We start from the raw sequence: 18,703 nt of genomic DNA on the forward strand, positions 1-18,703 counted from the left end.
TCACCCTTAAAAATATTATATTTTATTGTCTGGTTTCCCAAGAGCAAGGAGAGCTGATTCCCCAGAAAGTTTGGAAGTTTTAGAACAGATTTGATGACCAGCAGAGGCAGACAGAACCTGGTTACTCCTTATTACGTAAGAGATCTACCCTTGGCAGGCAGATTTTGTAGCAACCGCAATAAAATAAGTAATTAAACTTTCTCTGATGGCAAAAAAGAGAAACGAAACAGAAAGGATGACCTCCTACCCCCCAAAACAGTGTGGGAATGTTAAGTTCCTGGTGCTACAGCCAGCCATAACTCTTAACTAGATGATGAAAATGGCGGGGGGGGGGGAGAAGGGACAGAAACACCCCAATTGATGGGGATCAATTGACAATATACAATGCTAGAGGAATATATATATTTATATTTAATAATAATAATCACCTGGATGTTGTTAAATTGCAACCGTTTGCTGTGTTTTTCTCTGTGGTGGTGTTTTTTTTTAAATGAACTCTGCATGGTTCTCTTGCATTTAAATTTGGTCCTCAGAAAACCCTGCACCATGATGAAGAAATTACAAATAGACCTACGAGTGTGAATCGAAAGAGTTATTCAGAGCAAAGAGAAAATGAGAAGGAAGACTCAGTTTGGCGCTGCCCTCCAGCCAGAAAGAAAGAACAGCTGAGCGGCTCCAGAGGCCCTCTGATGAAAGGCTCGCTACTTCCTGGCTTCTTCCTGTCCTGTTTCACAAACCTGACATCCTGTGGACTTCCTTCGCGGTCCCACCAGGCTGACAACCAGCTTCCCCTTTTAATACACCATTTAAGAGCCCCCCCCCGCAACTATGGACGCTCCATGGATCAATATTCCCTCTGCCCTTATCTCTGCCACTGCCCCACAACACTGGCGGGGAGGGGGGGGAAGTGTGTGTGCAAAAATGGGAAACCAGCTTGCAAGCAAATTCTGGCTCGTTCTGCTCTCCGATTGAAGAAGAGTCAAAAAGGCATTAGGGAGAGATTTCGGGGGGCTGGACGGGGAGAAGCGTTTGCATTCTCAGCCTGCAACCGTCTTCTCTCCGGAACTGCCCCCCTCCCAAATCATTTGAGACAGAACCAAGAGCGCCCACCTCTTCCAAGGCAGAATGTTGGGCCCTAAAGTGAGAAGCACCCCCCCCAGGGACGCATTCCAACCGGGGGGGCTAGGGGCAGGAGCCGTCGTGGGCCGGTGGGGCCGAGGGAGCCCCCCCTCCCCGGTCCAACAACAGAACCTCCCTGCTGTGCTGAACAGGGCAAGCCAAGGGGTGGAGCAACCCACGTTTGCCTTGCTGAAATGAAAGTGGGCAGCGGGTTTTAAGGGGGCAAAGGAAGGTGTTTGCGCCCAAGGGCGAGAAAGAAAGTGCCTGACCCGGGGGAAGGAACAAGGATCCAGTTCTGCATTAAAAAACACACACCCAGGGAAAGTGGATCACGGCGCCCGCTGGATCTCCCTACTCTCAACGCATCGCCACCTTCTACGCGGAGTTCCTGCCTACCAGCTACATAAATTAAAAACAAAAAAGAGAGACGAAGCTGGGGGGAGGACAGAGACGTTTAAGAATGCTTCCCCTCCCTCTGGAACATGTAAGAAAGAAAAAATACCCACACACGAAGAAGGGATCGAATTGAACGAAAGAGCCCCCCCGGGCCGTGTCTGGGTGCCTGTCGGCTGGGCTCGGCCCTCTCTGACCCGTTATCCTCCCTGCCCGGCAAAGCAACGCAAGGCTAAAGGGGACCGCTGAGCCCCTCTCAGCTGCTCGGGGTCTTGCCGGAGGGAAAAACCGTGGCTGTTGCATAGGTTAACAGTGTTCGTAGAAGACACAATTAAAAAAAAGGAAAGGAAAAGAAATTACACAGGCCAGCTCCCAGGGTTGCCCAGCCTGGAGGAGGCAGCTTCTTGTCCTCAGAAAAAGAAATAGTATGGAGGACATGAGCCCCACCGGTTTTGGGTGTGGGGGTGTGTGTGTGCAGGTGCGAGGAAGAGACAGAGAGAGAAAATGAAAATATGGTGTGGAAGGAAACAGAACGGCCGTCCCCCTCTCTGCCAGCGCTTGCTGCCGTTGCAAACGCCCTCACAGATCGCTCTCGCCGTACAGCGCCGTGGAGAAGGACTTGTAGTCAAGGGCCCCGGGGATGGCATCGGGACCCTGGTAAGGTGCCATGCGGGCAATGCAGTATTCCGCCTGGTCTGGAGGAAGCTCTCGCCGCAGCTCCTCTGCCGTGATGTAGTTCTGAGCAGGGGAGAGAAGGGAGCGCTGTGACGGCGTGCCCACCCTGGCTGGCCGGGCCGGGGAGGTCCAGGAGTGCAGGGGGAGGATCCGCCAGGGCCGAGGGGCCTTCCCCAACCCGCCTCCCCCCGTTTCGGGAAGCCCCGCATCCCCGCCGAAACAGCACTGCCCAATTCGGCAGACAAGGAGGCAGCACCGTTGGCATTAACAGTAAAAACGGGCCGACACAGGGGGCATGCATTTTATTTAGATTTGACCCACGCCACGAAGAAAAACTCCCCCACATCACTTTTTAAAAATGGGGGGGGGATGAACTTCCCAGATTTGGGCTCTGCCCAATTGGGGGTCCCTCGGGCAACCCCTCCCTGCCAAAACGCTCCCTGCCAGTCTGAAATGACCCAGGGTGTATTTCAGCCATGGTTTTTTGCAGCCGGCAGAACCAGATCCTTGACTTCAGTTTTTGAAGACCATCCGAGAGGGCAGAGAGCTGACTTCTAGGCTCAGGTGCCCTCCGGAGGGGCTAGCCACCTTCCTTTCTCCCCAGTTGGATGACAGAGCTTGGTTTCTGTAAACACGCTATGCTAATTCGCAGGAGACCGGAGAAAAGCCACCAAGCAAAGCTTTCTCTCGGGCCAACCATCCTCACAGGGTTGTTGTTGTGGGGGAAAAACAAGGAATGGCGCACTCTGTGTACCACCTTGAGCTCTGGAGGAAAGGCAGGACAAAACCTTCACAGATAAACACAACCCTTGGGATGAAACACCTTCCCACAACCAGTTCCTTCAGCTCACCTTGTCTCCAGCCAGAACTTTGAAGGAAGCGATGACTTGGTCAGCTGTGTCTGTGTCTGTTGTCTCCCGGGACATGAAGTCGATGAAGGCTTGGAAAGTCACCACGCCGGTGTTGTTGGGGTCCACAACACTCATGATCCGGTGGAACTCTGCATCGCCCTGACAAAGGATGGCCGGGAGAAGAACAAGAATGAATTCTCCTCCAGAAGGGTGGCAGCTCGGTCCACTTTTGAAGGGTTCTGTCACACAACACGTGCCGAAGGGGAAGCTCTTGAAAGTTCACCATCGCTGGTAGATTTCTCATCTTCGGCAAGGTTAAGATGTGTGGATTTCAACTCCCAATTCCCCAGCCAACACACATGGACTTCAACTCCTCTGCTGGCTGGGGAATTCTGGGAGTTGAAGTCCACACAGCTTAAAGTTACCAAGGTTGAAAAATATCGATTTATACCACACCAAACCACTTCAAGGACCAGCTGCCTTGCCAAAGAAACCTCCCTTATGACTACTACTAATTTGCAGTGATGGTCTGAATTCACCCACAGGGAATCTGGATGTTAGAGGTCTGTAGCATTAGGAACTGCAGCTGTGCTAAGTCTTCCCTACCAGATGTGTGTCAGGTTTCAATTCCTACAGTCCACAGGTGGAAAGTCCCACATATCTGAAGGGGACCTGAGTAGGGAAGGGTGCAATTAAACAACCAGTTAATGTCCCCCAAAAATAATTGAATTGCACCAGGCAATAATTTTAGAACTCTTTTGCTCCCGCTTTCAACGGACCACATTCATTTTTCCATCTGAGTCTTCTGGGGAAGCTTACTCTGTTATGCAAAGGAACCACAACAGGCCGGTGATATCTGCTTTGTCCAAAGTAGAGGGTAGGTTCAAACCAGATATCATGGCTAGCAGGTGACCGAATGACCAAGGCTCCTTCGGAGCAGACCTGGGAGGGCAATCCTTACTAGGCTGAAGGACCAGGCCGATGGAGTCTCAGATGCCCTCTGGATTCCCCCTGGAATAAAAGTAATCTTAACAAAACCGTCTCCCCAAGAAAACTCCTCCTTCTTCTAACCTTCAGGGTTGCTAACTTTAACCTGCTTGAAGGCAGAACCACCACCGAAGCTTGCAGAGAAGGGTCAACAGTGTTCAACAGTGTTCAACGGAACAGGTGGGGCTGGGGAGCTAAAAGGTTTGCCACAGGGTCTCTAGTTTGGATTGGGGTGCATCATTCATCCTTTGAACATGGCTGCAGTGGGCAATGGGAAAAGAATCGGGAAGGGTCTTTCCTTGTAAGGAGGTGATGGATGGAGAATACGCGGTTCTTTATTCACGTCCGACCTGGGTCCTGTTCACAAGCTTTTCCCCAGAGCAGCTGCCCTGCCCTTTTCAAGTAGCATAAAGGCATTGGAACGGATTAAACCAGTGTTTTTCAAACTTGGCCACTTTAAGATGTGTGGACTTCAACTCCCAGGCTGGCTGGGGAATTCTGGGAGTTGAAGTCCACACATCTTAAAGTGGCCAAGTTTGAAAAACACTGGCTTCAACAATGCAGCTCAGTGTGGGGATAATTTAGTGCTTTCTAGCCTTAGTACTTATGCCCCCCCAGAGTATGCCCGAGTTCCCCTCCCCAACTTTGCCCTTGCAGATGACATGCAAGGCCAGCGCCAAGGAGGGCAGAGCGATGTTGGGCTGGAGCAGCGGCGTCAGAGGGAGCGAGAAGAAGAGAAAGGGAAAAGCGGAGGGCGTACCAGGCTGTATCCCGTGGAGATAAGGAGGGCTCTGTAGTCGTCTGCATCCATGCTCCCTGTGCGCTTCTATTCCAAGCAGCCAACAGAAAGGAAGGGAGGAAGGAAGGGAGGAAGGAAAGACGGAAGGGAGGAAGGACGGTGGTGGGTGAATGGCGATGGATGAAGCATGCCAAGGTCAAAGATGAAAAGAGCATCAGCCCCATGGAAGGAGGAAAAGACGCAGAAAGAGAAAAGTCAGTCGGAAAGTATTTGAGATGCCGTGTCAGCACAAGGGGTCAGGGAGGAGCAGGCCAGGGGATCAGATACCAAACACCAGCACAATGGTCAGAGGAAAGGGAGACAGAACGTGGTGAAGGAAGAGAGAAAGGAGATCGGTTAATTGCAATCGTCACTGGCGGGCGGCGCGGTTCACGGGCAGCGGGTACCTGTCGGTCATTCTCCACATCGTATCCCAAGCTGATGAGGCAGGCCTTGAACTCTTCCGGTCCCAGGGAGCCGCCGTGGTCCTGCCACCGGGCCGCGGGTAGGAGGGGGTGGAGGGCACAGCACGCCCGTCGAGGGAAGGCGGGGGTGGCAGGCAGCCCCCCCGTGCGCGCAAGGAAGGTGGAGCAGAGGGGAAAAGACACGCCGTTAGTTCAAGGCTGGCTGCTCGGGGGAGATCAAAACCACTCCGGCCGCCCAGCCCAGACAGGAAGCGGGGCCAGAGGACGCCTTCCCCCAGAGCCTCAGCCGGAAGGAGGCAGAGGAAGGAGAGGCCAGCAAGGCACCGCCGAGTGACCTTCCCTCCCTGCTGAAGCCGGGCAGATGTCCTGCTGCTGGAAAGCCGTTGCCCAGGAGGGCAGGCACACCGTCTGTGCCGGGGCAACGCAAACCGCGCTCCACCGCTTGGAGGGGGGGAACCAGGTGGAGCTGCAACAGGTTCGTCCTCACCTCTTTTTAGGTGACAAGCAAGGGCAAGAACATTATGGGATGGCCCCAGCACCCCTTGATCAAAAAGGCCCCTTGTTTAAGGGACCAGCAGAAGGATGTTAATAGGAGGTTTCATTATCTGGGTGGGGCAGGGGCATAACGAGACAACGTCCCATTTCATACCAGCGAGGTACGCGGTATCTGCTACACGTATCTTAGACCTGGGTTAAGAAAACCCAGATTCTAATCCCTGTCCAGAATCGGGTGACCCTGTCTCAGGTTGGGCTCCCTCTTTTAATGACAGGATTTAAACCCCTGAACTAAGATGACAGTTAGCAGGGCCTGGGAGTAAAAGCGAACAACAAACGAACACACACCCATCAACAATATCCTTGGCGTGGACTAAGATGCCCACCGAAGGCACCCCCAGGCCAGCGGCACCCCCCGGTCTGTTCTACCCCTAAATCAGAATATGAGAAATGGGGCCCAACGGCACAGCTTCCTTTCTGAGAGCAAGGCCCGGCCTCTCTCTTACAAAGAGACAGAAAGCGCGCGTGTGTGTGCACACACGGGTGAAGCGAAATCTGCTCCCGAAAGACGTTCTCCCTGGCCAGCCCAGTTCTCACGCCCAGGTTACCTTGTCGAAGTGGTTGAAGGAGGCCCGGAACTCCTGCATCTGCTCCTGGCTGATCCCTTTGGCGTCCCGGGTCAAGATCTGGTTCTCCACCTCGTTGATGGTCCGGGCGATGGTGGTCAGGAGCTGTTCCCATCCGACCCGGATGTGCTGGACGTGCAAGTGGAAGGAAGAGGAAGAAACAGCTGGAGCAACTTAATCAGATCCCCCTTACGTCCAACCAGCAAGACGGGTGCAAACCAAGCAGGTGCTCGGCTGACCCAGGAGCCCCTCCCGACTGGCTTTCTTTCAAGTCACTCCGCGGTTTTCGTCTTGCGCTGGACGCTTGTCTGAATGAAGGTTATTTTTAGCCAGGCATCTGCTTGTTTAACAGACACACAGGCTGAAACGATGACAATGAAAGCAACACCCGGGCACATTTCAAACGAGGATGTCAACGTTGAATCTACCCATTTGGTGAGAACGCAGGGAGAAGGCCTGCTGAGAGCACACACACGCGTGTCTCCCCGGTGCGTATTTAGTTATTTATTAAAATTATAGCCCAACTCCCTCACTAGTCTGGACAATGTGCAGAATAAAACAATGAATACTATACAATGTCAAAAGCAAGCAACTGGAAAAAGAACATCCATTCTGAAGAACCAGCCAGCCCGCAAGAGGTCCGCCACCCATCCGCTCTAGCCCAAAGCCTGATTTTAAGGGCTTGTTTGAAGAAGGGCAGGGTGGGGGCCGAACAAATCTTGCGGGGGGGGTTGATGTAATTCTGAGAGCAGGCACTACCACAAAGAAGGCCAACTTCTTTGGTCCCATCAGATGACACTGTTTAATGCACGGCACCTGGAGCATGTTGACTCCGCGGGATCACATAGGATGGGTGGAGGGACACAGACCAGGTGGTGGAGCTCTTCTCTTGTGACCCATGTGCCCTGGAACCCCTTCTCTGAGGAAGTTTGTCCAGCCCCTCCCGCCTGGCATTTTGTGAAACTGCTAAATCAACCCTATTTCACCCTGTTTTTAACCCTAGTTGATTGTTTAGAGGTGGTCACCTTGGAGAGAGTTTATGAATTTTGTGTGTCTTTATGCTGTGCTCTGTTGGACACCCCCCAGAATCTGCAGATTGGGGCAGGACATCAAAACTATAAACAAACCAACTATAAGAATTCCCCCTTTGGTCTCTCTTATCTGACCTTGTCCCAACTACACAACTCATCTTCATCCCAGGGACTCTTGGATGTTTTTAAACTTCCCCTCGCCCCTTACCACAATGGACTTCTCAGAGCCTGGGACAGGCGATGGTAATTCAAGAAATATTTCAGAGCTGGCCCATCAGCTCATGTCTCCCCACTGAGGAAGCAAGCAGTAACTTCCCCAGTATTTCAGAAAATGGTCAGCACAAAGATCAAAGAATCCTTGCTCTAAAGAACTTGCTGATAAACACAGTGCTGGTGCTGAAGGAGCATAACTTGTCTCCCAAACTCTGTAACTTAACGCTTTTTCCCCTTCATCTGTTCGTTAGACCCTGAGAATCTAGCCGCCTTACTGGTAAGCAGCTGCGAGGGGCTGGACACTTACTTGGAAGTTCCGCCTTTTACTGACACTTACCAGAACCACCTACCCAACTTCCCCATGGATCCCCTTGGCTGTTCTTACCTCCATGGTGTAGTTAGTGTGCTTGTTGTCGAAGATCAGGGCCTCCTGGATGAGCTGGTGCTGCTGTTCCAAGATGTCGATGTTGGGTTTGTATTCAACGATGTTCAGCTCGTATTGCTTGAGGTGGTTCAGCTGGTCCTCCAGGGTGCCGTTCATCTCAATGGAGATGCGTCCAATCTCCTGGTCAAGGGAAGGCAAATGGGTTGGGGTGACATGAGCTTGGAAGACTCATATAAAGGAACAGAGACCACTGATCCTGGAATCTGACAACTGGTGCCCTTAGTTTGGTTGGAATCTGGCTCCTCTTGCCAGCAGAACCCCAGATGGTCTCCTGGCAGCAATGAAGGACCAAAATGCCAGTGTGTTTGTGGGACAATGAGTTTTCCTTCAGAGGAGTTTATGGGTTGGATAGTATGTGAGTAGGGGTATGTTTTTGGTTTTTCTGTTAGTGGGATATTTTCAGTGAGTGTTTCTGGATGTACTTAAGAAGCCAGCTATTTTGCCTGTGTTATGCATTCCTGGTTTTTGATTGCTCATTGTTTCTTTGGGGTGCACTTATGTGGTTGTGGGGGGTATACTTGCAGGGGTTGGGGTGCTCTGCTCTTGCATTGGTAAGATTTCTCCTTTCTGGCAACGGGGTTCTGGAGAGCTGGGTGGTGGGCACGTGCGTTCTTCTTGCAGTTTTTGCAAGGGGGGTCTGGGGAGATTTGAAAGCTGTTGGGTTCTTGGGTCAGATATGTGTTGAAGCGCCCCTTGAGGGAGAAATCCTGTGCTTTTGCCGTTGGGAGAAGAGGACAAGGAAGCAACTTGCAGGTGAAGTCGGATCCTCTTTGTACGGAGGCGAAGGAAGAATCAGATTTTGTAGCAAAAAGTTTTGCTTCAGAACAGGGCTTTGGTAAACTGCTCCTACCACATACTCCTGTGCACTGGCAGGAGGGTTGGATGGGCACAAGAACAAACTGGAAATACACCAGGATTTCAAGAACATAGAAGCTGGACTGATCATGCTGGACTAAGACACAGTTTACTAAAGTGCGGCTTATAATTTGCCAACCACAACGACGGGCTTCTTGCAAGATGCTGAGCCCAAATCAAACAAACCACATTATGGCTTTGTGCCACAGTAAACCATAGTTAAAAGAACTTAGAATTCATAATTTTAAGCCGTATTTTCAGATTAGAGCTTGGTGCTAAAAAAAAAAATAATAAAACCACGCTCTGTTGCTTAGATGGATTCTCTCTGAGCTTTTAGACTTAAGCAACATGCTTAAGAAACAGAAAAAAGAACAATTCTAGCAGCCTTGTGATGAAAGACAGGATTATTTAGGATTTATTATTCCTATCTCAGACAGATGAGAAAATGGATCATTTATTTACCACCCAAGGTTCCTTTGGGTAGTTGGGTGGCTATATAAATTTGCCCACTAAATCAATAAATATATTTAAGGTCATCTAAGCCTGCCTGGCTGCCGGGCACTATGAGAAAAGATTGCTGGACTAGACAGGCCAGAGCAGTGTTTCTCAACCTTGGCAACTTTAAGCTGAATGGACTTCAACTCCCAGAATTCCCCAGCCAGCCATGGGGAAGTCCATTCAGCTTAAAGTTGCCAAGGTTGAGAACACTGGGCCAGAGGTCTGATCCAGCAAGGCACAGTTTATGTTCTTATGTTCCTTCCCCAATGAAGCAGTCCTCATTTGGTCGAGGAATGGTGGCGCGCTAGTCCGACCCTGCATCCCATTGCACAGGGCTCCACTCGAATCTGAATGGTCAGGCTTCCCCCCCTCAACCCCCATCTTTCTGGCTTCCCCATTTTTTTCCAGTCCTTTGGCGAAGGAGAATACCGGGCAAAGCTTCTCACCTCCATCTTTGTTTGGATCCAGGGCCCCACAATATTGGCTTGGCTGGCAAACTGTCGGCGCAAACGTTCGTTGGACTGCTGCTTGCTCTGCTCATCCTGAAGGGCGCTGTCTCTCTTGGGCACAAGCTGCTGGACCTGTCGCATGAAAAGGGAGAGAGCCACCGTTGAGCACAACGCTTCTGGGCTTCCTCCAGCTCAGGGAGGCCAAGAGTTGCAGCCGAGGCGGGCACGCTCTTTGTCTTCAGCTCCACCCGCTGAGTGTGCATGCAAGACAGTCCACGGAGCGCAGCCACACGCACCTTTTCCCACTTGGAGTTGATGATCTGAGGAGTGACCGAAGTGTAGGGGTTGTTCCCAGAGAGTTTTATGTTGTTGTAGTCGGCGATCCTCTGTGCTTCGCTCTGAATGCCCAAGATGGCTTCTCGTTCTTTGTCGGCATCAGGCAACGTGGATTTGAACTGATCGTGGGCAGCAATCAAGCCCTGGAAGGGAAGGACAATCCAAGCAGGGTTGGCAAGACCAGGCCAATTTCACCCAAGCCCCACACCCAGCAAGGTACCAGCGGGGTTCCCATGTTCATCCCTGCTGTCTTGAAATATCAATTTGTCTTGGTGGGAAGCTCAAAGTCCCACAAAGCAAGTCAGGTTTCTTCCATTTGCAATGGGACAAAGTGGGAGGGGAAAATAGGAATTCCACCTGGAATTCTGGTGGGAATTTTCCTCCCAAATGTTCTGGGATGGGACGGAAGCCAGCTAGAAAAACTCCCATCTGGAGCTGGAGTTTGCACTGATTGTCTTACAAGTGGCTGAACGTTCTCATACTTTTTTTAAAAATCAAAAGCCTGGCATCATTACGTAAGTGTACCCTCTTTGAAGGGCACCAGCTTCTATTCCGGCATTTTCTGGCTCTGCAATCTTTACCTTCCAAGAATCTGAAGCTCATATACTTGAGGCCTTTCAATTAATGTCTCTCTGTCTGTCTGTCTATCAATCTATCTGCCTTCCTCCAGCCCCCTTGTGAAAACATGTAACATAACAAATGCGTGACATAACCTAACTTATTTTAACACATTATTTTTAACCTTTGCACGCTCTCCCTCAAAACCAGGCCCTGGATCTGATGCAGCAAATTATGACGGGTTTTTAATTTAAAAAAACTAGGCCAGAAATTCATTGGATCAGACAGCAGACTTAGTCCTGTTGGCTAATTTCCCCTAAGCCAGTGTTGTCCAAACTTGGCCACTTTAAGATGAGTGGACTTCAACTCCCAGAATTCCCCAGCCAGCATGGCTGGCTGGGGAATTCTGGGAGTTGAAGTCCACTCATCTTAAAGTGGCCAAGTTTGGACAACACTGCCCTAAGCACTGCTCATCACCGCTTCTCTCTCTCTTGCATCAGCTGAAGCTAAGATAGATACTTCCAGATTCTTGCAGGGTAGAGAGGATAGGAAGATTTATTGGACAGCCTCGTACCTCTATCTCCTCTATGGTGTGGACAATGAACATGTCCTGGAGGTCCTCCATTGCGCTCTCCATCCAGTTGTTGAAGGGTGCTGCTCGCTTGGCATATTCCAGGTGGAGCTGGTCGATGGTCTCCAACTGCTTCTCTGTTTTCTTAGAAAAGAGACGGGCAAAATGAGTAGGTCTCCTTACGTAGCATTCGCTGGCTTGCCTCCTCTGATGGCAGGGCATGTTTCAGCTCACCTCCAGCGCTTCCCTCCGTGTGTGGGTCAGAGATCCTAGGGAGTCCCACTGGTCACAGATCTTTTGGCACCGGGCGTTGACACTGGGGGAGTCGTAATAATCCAGCTCGCTGTGGGGCAGAGAAAAGGGACGGCGTGAGGGAAGGGGCTGGTAACCAGGAAACAGCTCTCTTGGGGGACCCTAATCTCCTCTTTACAGGGTCCCCATGCCAAGAAGAACCAAACTTTTCCTTAATTTATGTAAACGTACAAATGTTTTGTTTAAACCATGAATGGTCCAACTATGCACTATGTTGCTGTAAGCCACTGAGAGTCTAGCTAATCCAGCAGCAAATAAAATACATAAATAACTAACGTCTTAGATGCCCTCTTTTCTTCCCACTGCTGTTTACAGCTTTCTCCAGATCTGCACTCCCCATGTTTGGGCAGAGGAGGGCACCAGACGTCTGGCTGGGCATTCTGCTCATCACCCTAAGCTAATTCTGCATAGGTTGAGCTGTGAAAGGCAGATTGGCCTCTAAAACATTGCATGTTGCTCGAAGGCAGCATTTCTCAACCTTGGCAAGTTTAAGCTGCGTGGACTTCAACTCCCAGAATTCCCCAGGAATTCTGGGAGTTGAAGTCCACGCAGCTTAAACTTGCCAAGGCTGAGAAACGCCGCTCTAAGGAAAAGAAAGGAAACAGCATCAAATCACTGGCCAAACCAATCAACTCGAAGGAATCTGGGGGGGGGGGGGGGACACGACAACACAGGAACATGAGAAGTTAAGCCAAAGGGCACCTGGTCGGAAACAGGGCCTCTGACCCCAGAACTGTGGCTAGCCTCCCTTCCCAAGAGTTTCTCCAATGGCAGACAGGGAACGCAAGGAGTTCCTTCCCTCCTTCCCTCCCTCCCACTTCCAAAACGTTAGCAAGCAGGGTCTTGGGACACGGGTGTGTTAAGCGTGCTTACGCAGAGAAGCACAGGGATATGCGTTTGCTCCAGGAAGTCATGCTTCAGGCCACACACATCAGGGTCTCCAAGTTCTCTGCCAGCCCCGGCCCCACCAAGAAGGACCTCCATTCAGGGCCAGCTCGGCTCTCGCCTGTGTGTGTGTACTAACGGCGTGTGAGTTTATCTAGTCGGGGGGGGGGGGGAAGGAGTGGGGGGAGGAGTTTGCTGCAAACTCTTACAAGAACCACATTCTAGTAACACATCAAGGGAGGAGGGATGGAGAACAATGGGGGTACTGTGTAACGTGGGGCGGGGTGAACACAAGGGGGGAAGAAAACACCCTGGGAGGAACTTCTTCCAAAAAGAGAGATGATCCGAGCTGACTCCAGGCAGGAGCCAGGGAGGCTTTTTGGAAATGGATCCTAGATGACAGATGGGGGGGTGGGGGGGAGGACTGCTATTTTGAACTTGCCAAAAATACCTTACAACGTCTCTTTGTGTCTTGCTGCAAGACTGTCCAAATCACACACATGGAGGTTGGCAGGGAAGCCTTTTAAAAGCCTCAAGGCTGCCAATGCTGCTTTTGAACAGGATGCAGGGGGATTTTACAGCTTCAAGAGCTCTAGAGCAAGGAATGGGATCTTGCAGCCAAGTTTAAAGGCCTGGTTCAGGAGGAACCAGAAGGAACGGGGACTCTGGAGGAGGAGGAGGAGGAGGAGGAGGAGGAGGAAGGAAACAGGGCCCCCGTGCTGGGGCTCGGATTGACCACGAAGCTTTCTCCACGTTAGGGAGAGCTGTGCGTGGAAGGCCGTGTATCCTGCTCTGCCTGCAATTAGGAAAGTGTGGATTTTAAGGCTGGGGATGGTTCATATTATTAGCAGGATTGGGGCCAATCCTTCGAGGAGTCCATCATGTTGGGGAAGGTGGAAGGAAAGAGGAGGAGGACAACCGGCAGCAAGGGGGATGGACTCGATGGGCTGCTGTGGAAAGAGCTGAAGGACCAGGTTGGGGACAGATCATCCTGGAAAAGGTCTATTGGTGTAGTCATTCAGAGTCAATCCATACTTGATTACATATAATCCATCAATTTGGGACATAATCTTGATGGCAGATAATCCATCAGTTTGGGTACAGCAGAAGCAAACCCTAGCATATCAGGGGGAAAGGTTCAGCTAAGTATGAATATTTATTTTTCCATAAGCAGCCAGGGCTGTTGTTGATCGTTATTAGAAAGATGCATTCAAATCAGTAAATCCCCCATCGTTATTAGCATCTAGGAAAAGCTTGGTCTTGGTCACTGAATGGGGAAGGAGCATCTAAAAAAGCATCTCTCTTAGAGAAAGAGAAGCCAGTTCAAGTTCAGAAGACGTCTGCTGCACGAACGTAGCCCCGGTTTAACATGTTGTGTTCCTCCCCTTGGGATCTGCAGCTCTGCGAGGAGAGGAAAGCTTGCTGAAAAGGTCACTACATGCTCCATTCCTGGGAACTGTGAAATCAGAATGATCTTAAGAAGGTGTCCTGTCTTAGCCTCGCTCCACACAACTCCTTTTCTCTGTTTAACATCCAGAATCTCAAAGAAAATGAGCCAGTTTGGTGTACAGTAGTGGTTGAGGCACCAGCCTAGAAATCGGGAGAGAGTTTCCCACCCAGGCACAAAGCCAGCTGGATGACCTTGGGCCAGTCCCTCTCTCTCAGCCCCAGGAAGGAGGCAATGGCAAACCACTTCCAAAATCTTGCCAAGAAAACTGCAGGAACGTATCCAGGCTGAACGTGGTACTGATCTGGGGGAAGCTTAACTGTATTGCTTAATTGATTATTGATTGATTTTGCTTTCCATTTTTTAAAATATATTAGGAGCCTATTTAGTCTCTTGAATTTATGATTCAGTAGAAAGGTTTATTTGTTTCATATTGTGACTTGGAATGAAACCATTTTAATAATCAAGTAAATGACTTTAAGGAAAGCTGCAATAAAGTTTATAAAATTCCATTGTGCAGTGGAAGACTCTATGTAATATTCAAAATATGTATCTGAAGCTTCCTGACACAAGGTTTGACCTGAAGGCAAAAAACAAAACAAAACCCCAAAACCTCAAGGAAGCCCCAATGTTTGCCCAAGTAGTAGCCCCCCAACCCTCCCAGTGTGGCTGACAGGGCCTTGAGGGTCTTCTGCTCTACTTCCTGCTTGGTACAGGCTGTCCCCACAGCATCTTCAAGAGATGACCTGTCTCAGCTGCACCCCAGCTCAAGCACCGATACTCCAGAAGTCTCTCCTACTGTTTGGCTGAACCTGTTTCCCTTCCCAGTGCCCTGCTGCTTCCACGGCCTGCCTGCCTCTGCAGCAGGAGAAAGCCCTGGACCCATTTGGATGACACTCCTCCGCCCCAAAGAGAGGGATGGAGGGAGGTCTGGGGAAACAACGCAGACAAGTCTTGCGTACTTGAGCTCCTGAGCAATGGCTGCAATCTGTTCCACGCGGTCTTGGTGAGCCGCCAGGTCGCTCTCGAACGCCTCGTGCTTCCGGATCAGGGCCTTGATGTCTGACAGCGTGGCCGTCTCGTAGTCTTTTTGCTTCAGCATGGCTTCTTTCCCTGAGGAGTCGAAAACAGGCTTGTCAGAGGTCAGGGAGAGAGTGGGCCAGGCGCCCACCATTTGAGGCAGGAACGCTAATCGGGTCATGGGGGAGCCGTTCCAGGATCTGGGGTTCCCCCCCTTTCCACAAGGGCAGACTTCTGATGCAGCTGATCGGTCATGCCCGGAGGAGCCCAAGGCTATCTCAGGTCCTCCGTACAGCATTCCCAGGACCTGCTTTCCCCTCCCGGGGTTCCTGAGGGAGGTGGACCTGCTCAACAGCTGCTCTGGAATGAGCTCTGGTGAGTCTCTCTTGCTGGACACAAGGAGGGCATTTTGGGCATCCTCTGACCGTGCAGGAAATCGGGGAAATGCAAGCAGCGGAGGGGCCTGGACGCACATCTATTCCCAGGGCCTCAGTTCCCCTGCCGGTTGAGGTTTTCTTGCTACTGACATAACTCCCCTCTGCCCCCCCCCCCATTTCCCAGCTTCAGCCGAGAGCCAGGCGAGCCCTTTTGCTAGCAAACCTCCACATTGCTGGGGTTTCTGCACTAATTCAAAAGCTATTTGGGTCGTGAGCCGAAAAGCTGCTGGAGTTTTGAAAACGCTCCTCTGTTCCAATCAGCTGTTCCCCGGGACACGCTCAGCTTGGAGAATTTGGTCTTGGCTGCCAGCCAGGAAAGGTCCAGACAAGCAAAAAGCCCCCACGGTACAGCGGGGGACTGCAGTCTCAGGCTGGCTGCATGCAACTTTAGACTTGAGATCCCGCCATGTTGCCACGAGAGAGGCTGGGGGGAGTCCTTGAGCCATCAACCTCGGAGATCCCACAGAGCGGGAATCCCCCAAATCAAACAGCGAGGTCACTCTGCAGCTAGGAGGAACTGTGATTTCTGGAGCTGTCCTGTGCAACTCTCACAAGTTAGAGGGGAAACCTAGAAGCCCCCAGTACTGACCAGAAACAGAGAGTCCTAGATGATACTGGAACCTTTAAAGCAATGTTGTCCAAACTTGGCCACTTTAAGATGAGTGGACTTCAACTCCCAGAATTCCCCAGCCAGCATGGACTTCTGGGAGTTGAAGTCCACTCATCTTAAAGTGGCCAAGTTTGGACAACACTGCTTTAAAGAGAGCATTAACCCGTGCCATCTGCAGTGGCAAAACTGGGCAACTGCTTGCCTGCCTCTCATTTTAACTCTGCAAAATGCATCAACGTGGTCCCACGCGTGCAAGAAAACCCAGATACAAGCACAAACTGGGCTGTCGTGCAATCAAGGACGCCATTAAAAGCAGAGCTGGGGCCCTTCCCGAACCGCCTGTCAACTTTCATCTGCAGCCCAGGCAGGATCTGAAAAGTTGGCACTTCCCGCATCAAAAGGAGCCCCCCCCGCCTCCCTCTCCCCCCCAACAGAGCTGCTCAAAGACACCCTCTAAGTTCCATGGCAACTGCCGAGTTTGATGGATGAAGCCACAGAGGGAGGAAGGTGGGGAGCTGCTCTCCCTTGTTGTTAAAGAAGAAAGAAATCGGTTTCTTGCTAGACAGCGTCCAACAGGAAGCTGCAAAGAGGCTGATAACGTTTACCCCACCCTGGGCTGTGCTAAGAATAGGGCTGGTGACAAAGGAAGGTAAACAACTTGAACATGTTCTGGGTCCTGGAGTGGCCGCTGACACCACTGCTGGCTTCAGCGAGAGGTGATGTGGCTTCTCACAGGCTGCCAGGCCAAGGACTTCCTTGGGTCTGCAGACTCCTGAAGGGAGAACTTCCTCAAGTTTGTGGAAGACATACAAAGTGCCCCCAAAAGCCTCCTTTTCCCAGAGGATTCTATTGGTCAGAGGAAGACTGCCCAAGCAGGAGATAGCCAGGAGCAGGAGTCTTTCATGTGGACAGGCTGGGAGTCTGGGTCAGTCCTGTCTCCCATAAAATGCCTTGGCTCAGGAGCCTCACTCGAGCTCCTGAAGACGGGAGGATCTTGGGGATCTAGCTGAAGAGGAAAGCCTGAAAAGCTGAAGCCCGTCAGCTTCGGAATTCAACAAGATTAGAATGCCAAGATGCCTCCTCTAACGCGGACAAAGCATGGACAAAGCACCCAACTCTTTGGATCTGGAGGCTGGGTTGTGGCAGATGCTCAGAGCCGAACCACAGCATCTTCCTGCCTCGGAGTGACCGGTGCTGGGCAGTGCAGTGCAAATGCCAGGGCTGGGGGAACAGCTGCTGTTTCATCAGCCTGACTCCAGGCAAGGCAACCGTTATGGGTCCACCTGCTACACCCACTAAATTTCACACCCGTACAAAGACTAAATAATGCCTCCCTCACCGCATTCTTCTGAGAACCACACTTCCTTGGAGGGGAGGGGGCAGAGATCATGGGATATTTTTACAGAATGAGACACGCAGCTGCCATTTTGGTAGGCTTGGCACTAGCTCCATGACCTAAGATGGGCAGAGGGAAACTTGAAACAAGACGTATGGACGTTTTGGAGAAGCCCCATCTTCGGCACGAAAGAAGATGTGCGTCTCTGACATATGCAGCCGCCAACACAGCCCAAAGACACTGTGGGCCCTCCCAGCTCTGAAGAAGGTGGCCAGCACAGCTTCGACTCCCCACTGATGCTTTTAGCAGGCCGTGGCAGACAAAGAGGACGATACTGTGTAAAAACATTATCCTCTATCACTGGGGTTCTTAAGCTGGGGTCCACATATCCCTTGGGGGGGTCTGTGGATAGATTTTAGGGGGGCTGTGAACTTGGATGGGGGAAAAAATGACCACTTGATTTTCACTAACCTCCAACTGAAATATAGCTTTTCACTGAATAACAAAGAGAAGCAATTAAGTAATAACGAAGCAAGTCTGTCAGGAGTTGGGCGGCCAATAAATTTAAATAAATAAATAAACTGATAGCCTCTAGACTTCAAAAAAGTTTGCTAACTTCTCTCACTATCTAAACTTATTATCTGGATTAATAAGCACAGGTATTAGCCTATGATACGTTTGTTATTTTTAACTTCTTCTTTGAACCCAACTGGTTTCCTTTGTACTACAACCCATATCTATATATTTTATTTTCTGCCTTTTCCTGTGTTTTTCTGAGAAGGGGTCCATCAGTTTCTCCAAAAGAATCCATGGCCCCATAAGGGGAAGACCCCATGCTCTATTGCAAAAACTCCTATTCCTGGGTTGACCTATCCAAGCGGTGAAAGGGCGGGCCAGATTGCTGGAGAACAGTAGAAACAAGGCCCACGTTTGTACGTTCTGCTTGTGAGAGCCCCAGGTTCAAATCTCGCTGCAGGCAGCGAACAAAGGAACTCAAGCAGCAGGTGATGAACAAGTGGTCATTGGGGCAGTCTTGGCCAAAGTCAGCCTCTGGGCCTTTCCCATCTCCAGTTGCCTCACCTTCGGTCCAGGCCTCGTGGATGGACGCCTTCTGCCTGAACTTCAAAGCTAAGTGATCCAACCTTTCCAGCCTTCGGATTTCGTTCAGCTGCCATTCTTCAAAACCCTTCTCTGCCTGTTCCAAGCGCTGCCATCCGTTGTTGATGTCCTGGGGAGGATTTGGGGCAGGGCAGGGTGGAGCAAGCAAAACAGAACACAAAAACCCCAAACACTTAAGCGAGGCACAGAAGATGGTTTACGTGTTTCCCCATTTTGAGGATTCAATCAGGTG

The 18,703-nt window shown here is 50.9% G+C and overlaps 1 protein-coding gene across 7 annotated transcripts in view; it reads right to left on the minus strand.

Annotated features, from left to right (window-relative positions):
* Nucleotides 1–18,703, minus strand: part of ACTN4 (actinin alpha 4) — a 75,488-nt gene continuing 56,785 nt past the window's right edge. For 3 of the 7 annotated variants that reach the window (XM_088139818.1, XM_088139812.1, XM_088139815.1), the window contains 11 exons: nt 18,433–18,580; nt 14,912–15,062; nt 11,540–11,648; nt 11,309–11,449; nt 10,137–10,319; nt 9,838–9,972; nt 7,979–8,158; nt 6,332–6,478; nt 5,211–5,291; nt 3,039–3,197; nt 1–2,250 (listed from right to left, as the gene is read on the minus strand). In XM_088139818.1, the coding sequence (XP_087995944.1) occupies nt 2,092–2,250; nt 3,039–3,197; nt 5,211–5,291; nt 6,332–6,478; nt 7,979–8,158; nt 9,838–9,972; nt 10,137–10,319; nt 11,309–11,449; nt 11,540–11,648; nt 14,912–15,062; nt 18,433–18,580 (1,593 nt within the window). In that variant the 3' untranslated portion in view covers nt 1–2,091. Of the gene's footprint in view, nt 2,251–3,038; nt 3,198–4,785; nt 4,852–5,210; nt 5,292–6,331; nt 6,479–7,978; nt 8,159–9,837; nt 9,973–10,136; nt 10,320–11,308; nt 11,450–11,539; nt 11,649–14,911; nt 15,063–18,432; nt 18,581–18,703 lie in introns of all 7 variants that reach the window. The other 4 variants (XM_088139817.1, XM_088139816.1, XM_088139819.1 and 1 more) reach the window with 2 other exon arrangements.

This window comes from Python bivittatus, unplaced genomic scaffold (genome assembly GCF_059951505.1).
Source record: "Python bivittatus isolate LINGU-HERP-01145 unplaced genomic scaffold, Pbiv_v1 ctg000310_np1212, whole genome shotgun sequence".
Taxonomy (NCBI): Eukaryota; Metazoa; Chordata; class Lepidosauria; order Squamata; family Pythonidae; genus Python; species Python bivittatus.